Here is a 12,320-nt window from a genome sequence, read left to right as displayed (position 1 = left end):
AAGTGTGTATTAGGCTGACTTTTTTCTCAAACTCACAGGACATATTGCCATTCTAGATCTGATGCAGTTGAGTGTAGATATTAACTCAGAGAAAGAGGACATCACGTGTGCAATAACTTTGCTATGTTATCCCACACATTGCAAGTCAATTAAATGACATGTGTACACTCTCCTGACTGGACATGTAAAAACAGACAAGGAAGATTAACTGGAACTACAGTACATGACTATTTATAGGGCTCAGCAAAGGAGTTTTTCACAATAAGGTTCAATTAGGAAGCTAACTTTGGATAAGCTTATATCGCTGTATTATATACAGCACTTCTCCACAGGTTAAAGAGAGAGACCACACACACTACAGAAAGCCTTTGTGCTGTATATCTGGATTCATCTGTATACAAGCACCAGATGTGTGTCTAACAGGAAATCTAATTAGCTCTTGATTAGTGTTGGGTCTGGACTGTTTTTGTCATGGACACACAGTGTGTGTGTGGTTTTGTTTTGACAATTTCCAGCTCATGCAATTGCCTACTGCAAACATGTTATTCTTTTATGAAGTGCTAGCAAAGATTTTGGTTTCTTTTGGTTCAAGCCAGCTTTGCAGGCAGCTCTTACTGCTCTTTGTGCAGTAGCTCTTCTGGAAAGATGAGATAATTATTTGAGTTCTAATTAGGTATTTGTCCCTAGTTGAGAAACACACAATTTTCTCATGGCTTTAACCACATTTCCATATTTATTCCTATAATTCAATTAAAGTAAAATAATGTTTTTTTTTTTTTTTTTTTTTTTATGACATCCTTTGTAGTTCCTTTATTTTTCCAGTAAGTTGTATGGGAATTTCCACTTGGGAACCAACCAGTTCAGGAGGTCTGTTACTGAATAATCTGTCATCGAAATTGCCACACGATATTTATTTTACGCTCCTACTGAAATTCCAGCAGAGGATGGGTCTGGGCTCCTCCGAGGTCACAACCCCAACCTCCCTTTTACTTCTGAACAGCATGGTCAGGAAATTGCTTCACTCAATGCTTCCCCTTGTTGTTGTACCAAAATGTCATTTGTTAATATCTTCACTGGCAAACCATCACTCCTGCGAACGTAGAGTAAACAAACAAGTCTGTGGGGGGTGGGGGGGGGGGGGGGGGGGGGGGTGAGAAACGACTGAAATAAGCCCCTGCCACAAACGTATTCCCAATTGTTCTGATATTTGTATTCGCACAACACAGGTAAATCAACTGGAGAATCACTACTTACTTTTAATTCGGGAACGTTTGCCAGGAGAAAGAGTTTTTTCTTCTAAACACCGCAGCACATGCTCCAGTGCATGCTCCAGTGCATGCTCCAGTGCATGCTCCCTCCTGCCACAATGCTAAATCCCTGACTGAAAGGAGTGCCCTGTTGCGGGAACTGAAAACCAGCTTTGTTGCAGAAAGGAGCGTGATCTGGATGCACTGCATTGTCCAGATGCTGCATGATGAAAAGTTTCAAGATATTCTGCTATATGTTTGAGGATAGAACAACAGGAGGCACACGGTGTTCTTTAACACCTCAATAAAGGAACATCATTAATACAGGGGTTAGCCTGAAGAAATTCAGCAGGACTCCCCTTGCCATGCTGTAAAGTACTATGGGGGAAAGAATAACTTGGACATATTAGCATGGTCCATTTCTAAAGGATGTACTAATTGGATATGGGTACTTCAATTCAGCCATCCAAGCGTGTGTGTGTGTGTGTGTGAAATCACACCAAATCATGGTGGCAATTCTTTTGACAGGGAAAAAAAAATATGCAAACATGCAGATCGACAGTAAATTAAACCAACGTGGTTTGACACAGCATTACTATAGCACTGGTGGATAAGGGCGTTCAAAACCTCTGCAGTTACACATAGTCTTTCTGAATAAAAGACGCACAGCACTGAAAACATGTTTTTACATTCTCACACAATCCTTCTCACTAAAAGGCGCACGCTACTGAAAACCTGTTGTATAACTTGGTTGAAAAAAGAGAATAAAACCAGTTTAAAGGCTGAACTTGAGAAGTGCGTGTACAGTGTGGCACTGGGGCTGTGGGTCACATCTCTTAAATTTTCCACGTGTTAAATGCATTCTGTTTTTTGAGTACTCAGTCTGTTCAACATCAGCATGTGGGCAGGCTGAGTTAAATGCTGCTGAAGAATTCATTTATCCAAATGTATTCTTAGTTTTATTACGGACCCCAGAAAAGCAGTTCAGACATGGGTAAATACACTATTTAAAAGCATAGTTCTTTCCATAAGCTTGTGGTGTGGACTTTTCCTTCACAAACCAACGTAATCAGCCCGCTTGCCTTAGTGCTTCTGTGTTAGATATTGTGGTTTTTAAACCATGTTGAACACATAAGAGACTGATATTAATGAACCTGACTCTCTGAATGCTGTATGCGGCAGCATATTCACAGCAGAGATGCACAGTGTGTAGCTTCGGAACTAAACACATTGAAGGGACAGATTAGGATGTGCTACTGGGAGAATTCTGGACCGCTAGTCAATCCGGCTCAGTATTGCTCTTAAGCAAGAATTAAACAAAGTGGGGGGAATAGGAGCATGACTTGGCAAGGGTGTAAGCTGAAGCAGTGGCACGGACAGCAGTGTGCAAAGAGCTCTTCAAGAGGTTAACAGCATTCAGTTCAGGAATGCAATGTTCTGTGCAGCGGAAAGGAAAGCTATCCCTCCTAACCCTATTTTTAACTACGTGTACACACAATGCAAGCAGTATTTCAGATCCATTTCCAGTAACCCTCTAACTTCCTCAGAGAAGGCCTACCATCTCACACAATGTGGAGGGCTGCTTGGGTCACTACTGTGGTTCTGCTGTATATCAATTGTGCAGAGCTGGTCAAACTGCTAGGAATCTGAATTATTTCCAACCATATTTTTAAAAGGGATTTAAAAGAAAACAGGGTCTGTTTAGCTGGTACATCTCAACAATAAATAAAGCAGCTGTGTAAATCATTATAAGTGGAACAACAAATAGCAGAACAACGTGTGTGAGGCTTATTAGTGTGTATTTGTCTTTAAAGGGAAGTAAATTGACAGGTTTGGAATTTTTTAGTATTTCATATTGAATCCCCACCACAGTTTAAAAGAACTGTGTCTACTCCAAGGTCTGTACAGATATGTATAGTAGATACTGTACATGCATTATACCCTGGACGGGTTTTTTCTTTTTTTTTTTTTTTGATTGATTCAGACGTCTCAAGGGCGTTGCAGAACAAATTAAACAGAGAACAGCCACTGCAAAAGCAAGGTGGGCACCTGAGTCCACACAGGAACCCTAACAACAACCCAGCGTCTCCTCTGAGCTTGCTTTTAAATCACATGCAGTACGAGCTGGGATAAGGTACTGCCTACGGGGCCCATATAGGTGAAAGCAAGGAAACAGGGTACCTGCAGGCTTTAACATTTCAACACAATGAGGAAGAATTCCAGAGCAACAGGGGATAATCCCCCAAACCCGGACACATCTTCACCCCGAGAGGAGGCTGAACAAATCCTTTAGAGTGACTTTTTAATTTAGCTCTAAACTCCACCAGCCGCTCTGCGTTTAATCCCTGACCACAAGGATCTTTACGCAGTTTAATTGAAGTTCTGAAAGCGGCTTCCAAAACAGCATGGCAATCGCGAACGGGAAACAAGGGGCTGATCTACAGTACTGTAGAGGAACACGTTTCTGAATCACTTTGCAAGGGGACCCTGTGAAACGTTCATCAAAAATAATTCACACTAAAGAAGGCGGCGCCTGCCGAAACATCAGTCTACTTGGCTCTTATAGTTTTACCTGGTGTAATTGCATTCAGTTAGCTGTCATTTCTTGTAAATAACTGAATCACGTGGAATGTACAGTAGGGTACTTTAGATATTTGATTATACTTTTAAAAAAGGTTAAAAGTGTTGTGTTATTGGCAACATGCCAAGGCCTGTTAGCAAGGTTGCATTGTTACAGTTTTTGCAGAATCCTGAACGCGTGGAATGTGGTGAAGAGAGAGCGAGGACCCTGACATGCGTAAAAATGGAACTCCAAGGGTCATTTAGCAAATACGTTACCCATTAAAACCTGGCACGTTTATTGGAATTTCAGATTAACCATCTGGGGAGGTCACGACTGGACCAAAAAGGACCTTCCATGTTCAAGACACGCAGCTGATCTGATCATGAGTGTTAGCAGCATCTACTGGGCTGACCACCCTCCTCCAGCAAACACAACATTCAGAACAGCGCTTTACTAATGGAATGATGAGCTTACACATCATTCTGAGCCTGTTGTAGCTGGAGTATGTGCCATGCTAACAACAACACATCTACAGCCCTCACATGCAAATTACAGGCTAAGTACTCTCCAATGCCCCCGTACTGCATACTATAAAACTCCTACTACATATTTGAAAGGTGGAACAGTAAACTAGCTGTGAGTACCAAGCCCCAGCAAGGAGTTTAGAACACCACCGATCTAGTTAATGAAAAACCTGAGACACCAGCCTCTTTCTATGCAAAACACAATGAAAGCATTGTGATGAATCATTAACCACGTCCCCCATCCCTACTGGAATCCAACTCATTCCCTCGGCAGGGAGTAGTAGTGGAGATGGTAAAGTATTCAAGCCGAGTGCAAAGGTTAGCGCAAGAAATTAACTTGTCAGTCTGTAATAGCCTCCATTCAGCAACAGCATGGGCATTGTAATTAACAATACTTTGTTTAAAAAGAATAAATAAATAAATAAATAAATAAATAACCTGTAGTTTTCATAGTTGAATACATTGTATATGTTTTAACAATAAAGGAAAACATATAAAACAATTGAAACAGGAAATGTAGTCACAGCTGCTAGGTGCTCCAGAACTTAGTCATAAAGATATATAGTGGTCCAGTACATTGCAGGACAAACGTCTTATCACATAATATATAAACACTTTTCAGTGAAACATTTGTCTACATGTATTCTATTGCTGCTTTATTTTTACTTCTATAAAATCACAGAAACAAGCAAACCACTAACCCTAATGCATAAAAAAACAGCTTTAACAAAACAATTCTCAGGAGTGCAGGGAAGACCCTGGTCCATGCGATAATTATCAATTTCCACAATTTACTGCATTGACGATGGCCTAAACAAATTAGCCATTCATTATTGACGCTTTCTGTCCTGGAAAGACCTCAAGGTCCCTTATGAAAGCACACTGGAACCTCACGGTACTCCTAGTGTCTGACAAATTCAGTAAAAAATTCCCACATTCATTGAAGACTCAAGAGTTACTACCTACCACATATAAAGAGAGAAGCGTGCATATTTACCTTGAGACAAGGTCAATGGTCTTTGTATTTTCTTCATGTACACTTCTTTGACTTTAATATATGTTCCATAAAGTTTTAAAAAACAAACAAAAATAAGGGCTCTGAAATCTTCTCTTAATAATATATTTTTTCACCCTGAGGTTTCTACTGCCAGCTAAGCTTGTCTATACTCTTAGCTGTTGTCACACGCTCTTGTCAATGGTGCTGCTGAACTAAGAGGCAGGTAACCTGCACGGCACTTGAAACACTGGCTCTACTCCGCCTCCTTCCAGTCAACAGGACAGCCAATCGGATCGGCCTCCAAACCAGATGTCACTCCCTGTGAAATGTTTGAAGCACAGAACACAGGGGAAGCGGCTGCACACAGGTTCACCTTCCTGTGAGCTCTGATCCCTCCAGACTCCCCACAGCACGGGCTTGAATGGCACTGAGGTAGTAATTATCTTTTCCAGCAGCCATTACACCGAGTTCATGCGGTAAGGGTCATCCGTGTGGTGGAACAGGCTGGCAATTCTTTCACGACTGTTTTCCCTGGCTGTCATATTGTTTATCAGGCTGCAGTCCCTGTGAATTGAATTATGCACAATCCCTCCTGGCCAGGGCTTGTGGGCCTCTTCAGAAAGAGTCCATGTGAAATTCAGCCCTCAAAACTAACAATGTCAACGGGGGGCATCTTTCATTTGCTGCAGAAGCAACTCGCAGTTTCCCTTAACTTTCCCTGTTAACCTGGGGCATACGTCAAGACATCTCAATATTCCTCGTTGAAGATTATATTCATCTTTACGTATTGGTTTCTCTGCTCATTAGGAAACACCAGGAGCTGTGTGGAAGAACATCCGAGTTGGCCTTTCCCTGGTACATCTTCCGTAAGCTAATAAAATTAATAAAGGTCGCTTGGCCTCCTTTTGTCTACCTCCACCCAGCTGTAAAACTGACACTAGACAGGAATGATAAAGCAGCACAGTTGGGCTATCCTGAGTAAACACGGCGAGTAAAGACAGCAGGACCCCAGTTATATTCGAGTATCACACAGTACACCAGAGCCCATGCACTGCACTGGGGGAGCGTGTCTGTAGGTGATGTCAAGCTGTCACAACACGCATTCAGGGGAAGACTTCCGTTCCTCTTCAGTGTTTGATGGAAATACTGATGTATCTACTGTACATTAGAGCCAGTATTCAAAAAGGCATGTATATCATACTTGATTGCATGGAGTGCGACTATAACTCCTTGGTTTGAATCACTACTGTATCTTATTTTTTGCATCATAACGTGTGAATATTTACATTGGTAAATCATACAGTACAACACCTGCAAGATTCAACTTGCACAGGGTTGCATGTGGCTCATTTGGAGACACTTTGTAACAAAGTACAGCACATGTGCCCAGGTTCTATAGGTGGGCATGGAAACGAAAGGGAAATTACATGTTATTAAATCGTAAAAGCGTGCACTGTCAACAACAAATTCTTAACTTAGATGGGGAAAAAGAAACACTGTCTCATTAAATGTTTGTCATGCCTGGAATGCGGGCGGGCAGGCGGTAATGAGATGTTGTTGGGGGGTACAGGGGCCTGTGCGGGATCATGCAATCAATAGGGGGCTCAGAGTAGCTCTCAGCTCACATCTATCACTCCCAGGGGTTTGTAAATGTGTAGAAAATGTACAGCAGTGCTGTTTAACACATCAAACCCACAAAGAAGACGTGCAATCCACACAGACCAGCCCGTGCAATTAAAAAGTCAAACGAATAGTGAGAGATTGGGTGATTAAACCCTACAGCGCAAAGACAAGGGCTCTGTATTTAATAAGCAATGCTCAGTGCGCTGAAATGAACTATTCAAGTAACAAAGCAATTCCTGAAGTAATCTGATGGCACATATCATAGTTTAGGTTAACCGTTTAGTTACTAAACTGAAACTAAACCTGGCACACCTCTAATTCCAGACGATGCAAAAAGAGACCGAGACAAATAAGATGAATCATTCAGACCTGCACAAGTACACAGATTGGGAATTGCCACAGTACCCACTTCCATCAAGCTGTCTGTTTCTCCCAGCCCATGATGGCATGATGTAGCATCTTTATTAAATCAGGAGAATCTCAGCGACTGAAAGGAACACTGGGGTCACAGTTCATTGTGGGCTTTTGAGAAACTGCATGTACAAAAACAAAAAAAGGGAATTGACAAACCATTGCCATGTCACTGTCACACGTACTGAAATACACATGAGTCTGTCTGAAGAGACCCCTCAGTGAAAGAGAAAGTGAAAGCATTCCGCACTTCTACTCAACGGACAATGTTTACTCTGTTCCTTTTAAAATGACTCGAAAGAACTGTATTCATGCCACGCCGCTCAGCAACAGGGAACTTCCTTAGTAACAGGACCTGTGAAAACTATGGAAATGAATCCTGGTGCTGTTTATAGGACAAGTGAAGGCCAGCCATCTTGTTAACGCAAAGCAATATAACGTTGTTGTCTCTGAGGCGGTATATATTCCATCAAAACACACAAGGTTTTAGCATCTGATTTCCTAGGCCTTATTGCAAGAGTCAACTCCCTGCTATCCAGGAGCTCTGCAATCCCACCATAGGCAGAGTGGCCTTTTTGAATAGCCCAGTAACTGGAATGTACTGGTCTGCACTGGTTTTAATGGTCTGAAATACCCTACAATGCACTGGCTAAGATAGTGAAGCTGGGTACAGGTTGCCACACTACAGGTTTTGTTTGATGCACTTTTGCTATCTTTTTCTCTAAGCAACTGTAAGATACATAAGGTTTAAATTCAATTAAATAATTAAAAAAAAAAAATCAAAAATGACTGATTAAAAATAGTCACACCAGTAAGATGAGAAAGACCTGTCAGTTGATGCAGGGAATTGGTCTTGCTGGGAGTGTCCTGAGGGCAGGAGAATAACCATCTGTTTACTCTCACAGCGTTTATTAAAAATATGAGCCACAAGCTCTTCAGAGAGACCATTGCCATCACTTGAAACAATTATGAGGCAAAGGTTGCTTTCCAGACAACTTGAGGGCTTGACTCTTAATCTGCTTCCCTTTCCACTGATTCTGACAGAAGCAGTTTTAGGCTCCCTGAAGATTTTTATAGCGCTATACACAATGAGTACAGTTCACCTTTGTAGAAAATGTGAGTCTCACTCTGAAAATTAAGAAAAAAACTTGAATGGAAAACACACCTAAAGGCTAGCTCTGTAATCCTGAACCAAAGTGAAGCTGCAGCGAAAAGCACTCTCTCGATCCTTCATCCATATGTTGGGTTTTATTCACGGCTCCCTTATATGCATGCATCACGTCTCACTCCTCACAAAACACTCACACAGAGCTGCCGCTGACAATAGGCAAGACTGATCAAATGTGCCTAAAAACACACAAACAAGTTGACCCCTACTTATCAAATCGGTTTATTGAATTTGTCAAAGGAAAACACATCAGTAGTTGTTAAGAAACTAGTTAAGAAAAATAAACCTTATCATATCAGTCTCGTAGCACTGCAGCCAGAACAGGCTTTGGTAACTTATTGTAGAAAGCATATACCCCCAGCCAGTGACTCACATTGCAAAACCATTAGCCCAGCTGCCCCTGGTTACATCGTCTCTTTCACAGCCTGAACAGAATGCCTTTTACACTGTGCCCTGTACGGCATTTACAAATTTGAAAAATGCAGGCAGGCTCATGCGTTAGGATGGGCAAAATGAACAGTGCTCCAGGTCATGGAAGAATTAATCTTTCCTTCATCTCGTTGGAAAAATTATAAAGGAAAAACACCATCACCCAGCAGGAGCAAGAGTGATTTTGTATTGCCGGGGTGGGAAGTCTGTCGTGTAATTAGACTGGCTACAGGGCGGCTCTGCCATGAAAGTGAATGAATCACTGGGGTTCAGCTGCCTATCAATAGAGCTCATTGAGCCGGGCCACACATCGCTGGGTATTAATAGTTCAGAACAAATTACTGGGGAATGGCTGCCAGCTTGTGAATGTGAAACTGACACTGCAAAAAAACAAGCAGGGCAGTGTGGGGAGCGGAGCCTGGCCACTGCCAACTCCCAACTGTCAACTCCCTACTCCCAATTCCCTACTCCCTACGCCCTACTCCCTACTTCCTAAGCCCTACTCCCTTTCAGGGCGGACGAGAAAGTGCTTCAATTCCTGGCCCTCCCCCACCCTGCTCCCTCCCTCCCCTTCAATGACTTCCGGACTTTTGTGGGACACTTGAGGAAACTGTTGCAGACACACAGGCATCTATTACACTCTGAAACAGGGAACACCAACACAGGCTCGACTGACCCACGGAACAGGCTAAACGCTGCAGTGTGTAACCAGTTTTACCCTGAGCAGGGAAGATTTTTTTTTTATTTATTTATTTATTTATTTTTATGGGTGCAAATTGGAGTCGACTTTAATGATCTAAACAGTCACTGATCTAAATACTGCCCTATTCAAGTCTCTATTGACCCAGCTGGTGTTTTCACATGTATTGCCTCATCAGTTACAATACACATACGGTGACTGGAGGACAAAGCACATGATTAAAGGGGTGTTAAGATCTGCGGCGGTTTAAACAGAGCGGTCTGTCAATCGCTGGATTGCAAGTTATTAGCCAATGAAAAATGTCCACCTCCATTCTGCATTAACAATGCAAGGGCAAAGCATTAACAACTTTTAATTTGTTAATTCAAGATCATTGTTTAAATATACAGTACAAGATACATTATTATTATTATTATTATTATTATTATTATTATTATTATAGCAGCAGTGGGTGCTTACTAATACTGCCCTCTTGTGGTATCAACCAGCAATTAATATTTCTAAAAACTCAATTATACAACGTATCAGTAAGTTTATTATTTTTATTTTACTACCAAGCACTACATGTTTCACAAGGTAACTTTATAAAACGCTACTTCAAAGATGTGATGTATATTTAAACAGTTGTATACACAGCGTCGTATTTAAAATGAACACACAGCGCGTCGCTGTGTCCGTATCCCTGACTACGGATTCTGCTCAGTAATTTCAATCATTCCGTTCCTTGTCGACAGCACCCTTGTTGAAGCATGTAAGTACACTAGTCTAGTTTGAAGTGGACAGCCTGGCTAACCATCCCAACAGGACGCTTCCCGATCACATAAGTAAATCTTTTTAATTGAAATAACTTACGCGCTATCTGAGCTTAATCATCCTTAAGGAGGGTGCATCATTATTGTGTAAAGCGGATATCCGTGGGAGAACCATGATTTCATTTACGTTTTTAAAAACTTATTATTGGAAACCCGCAAAGCCACACTGTGTGATTACTATATTCCTATGCGCGCATCTCCCATTCTGACATCAACATACTCACTCGAAATAACCCTAGCCCTGCGTGGCACTAACGTTGAGATAATACAGTATACGACACGACAGCCCATGTGGTAAATAAAACAGCAGTTATCTGAATTCAAATTGGAAATTTAGTTTTCATGTAGTTGTAATAAAGGTTTGCCATTTTATTTATTGTCAAAAAACACGATGTCAAATATTAATAATGTACAGTTTTAATAATGGCATTCAACAAACTAACAACATATTTCGATTAGATATACATCTAACAAAGTATTATAATGCACCAAGTACATATTAAGCCAATGCAAATCGTACTTAAAATATATTGTTAAATTCTAAGCATTGTTAAAAGCACACTGATAGGCACTTTCTACTTTTCATGAAGAGCAGCACTCGTTTTCTCCACACGTCCACAGCAGCAGTACAGCACAGTACAGTACAGCACAGTACAGTACAGCACAGTACAGTATGTATTATGCGAAATTATACCAGCTTTCTTTCTCACACGCAGGCAGTCACGACTGTGTAGCGGATCTCACGATAAAAACACACACATTTCCACTAGTTTCCTTACCTGCAATCTGCCGGTGGTTTAACTTTCTCCTTAATATCCCAAGTGCTTTGTAAGCTGAACCTCTGAAATGGACAGTAAATGATCTCGGCCAAAGCGTTTGCCCGTTCCTGCGGTCCATGATTAAAAAGTTCTACCAAACTTTTCTTCCCTGCTCTTCTCGTCTCAGCGCAGCGCTCTCCATACACGGGGCTAGTGTCAGTCACGATACTCACGATCGCTTGTAACCTTGAAAAACTCACTTAAACATTCCTCACTTGTTCCAATGGTAAGAAGTCAATTAATTTCTCAGTATTAGTACTGTTCTTTAACCGAGTATAGTGTAAAACCAAAACTCGACTTCTAACGCGTTTCCTCTGAAGATACACCACGGTTTGAATGCAGCAGCTTTTCTTTCACACTAATCGCAGTGGCTTGTGGGATTTTGAGTTTTTCCCGTTTTACAGCACGTCCTTTATTTCCATCATCGGAACACAGTACAGTTCTTTATTGAATCTTTTTTTTTATTTTTATTTTATTTTTATTTTTTTTTAAGTGTTGGTAGTCCGTGTTAGCCTATAATAGTCTTTCATTGATAGGATAGCATTGGTTCATGTTGATCTGCTGTTATGTATATTTATAAATATTGATTTATTTATTTATTTGTTTGTTTGTTTATATATTGATTTAGTTGTTTATTTATTCATTCATTTGAGTTGAATTGTGTATTGTTTTTTAAACTGATTTTTTTATACAGAAAATAAATGAATGAGGGGGGACACTCGGGAGCTGGAGTCAACTCCTAGCATGTGATGGCAGTCAGTTACACTGTGTTGCAATTCTATAAATATCCATAAGAGGAGCCTTTACAGAACGCTACACACAGACACAACGCACACACATACACACCCGCCACGCTGAACAGAATGGCCTGGTTCCGTTTTTAAGATAAGGTCAGATCAGAGAAGAGCAGCTTGCGATTCAGCTCCATTGCGACTCCTCGCAGTGCTGCCTGGGTCAGGGCTGTGCGCTCAGAGAGGCACATATCTCTCAACAGACTTCCAAGAAAATATTGCAAAAGCAGGATGTCT

At 41.2% G+C, this 12,320-nt stretch overlaps 1 protein-coding gene across 2 annotated transcripts in view; it reads right to left on the bottom strand.

The window, feature by feature from the left end:
- The window catches only part of LOC121318937 (stAR-related lipid transfer protein 13-like), a 37,035-nt gene extending 25,295 nt beyond the window's left edge, over positions 1–11,740 (bottom strand). Inside the window, exon 1 of one of the 2 annotated variants that reach the window (XM_041256151.1) lies at positions 11,254–11,740. In XM_041256151.1, coding sequence (XP_041112085.1) covers positions 11,254–11,371 — 118 coding nt within the window. In that variant the 5' untranslated portion in view covers positions 11,372–11,740. Of the gene's footprint in view, positions 1–5,331; positions 5,511–11,253 lie in introns of those variants that run through there. The other variant, XM_041256153.1, reaches the window with a different exon arrangement.
- Positions 11,741–12,320: the final 580 nt, after the last annotated feature.

Source organism: Polyodon spathula, chromosome 7, assembly GCF_017654505.1.
Source record: "Polyodon spathula isolate WHYD16114869_AA chromosome 7, ASM1765450v1, whole genome shotgun sequence".
NCBI lineage: Eukaryota > Metazoa > Chordata > Actinopteri > Acipenseriformes > Polyodontidae > Polyodon > Polyodon spathula.
The sequence above is the reverse complement of the archived record's forward strand: the minus strand, read 5'-3'. Positions and strand labels throughout refer to the sequence as shown.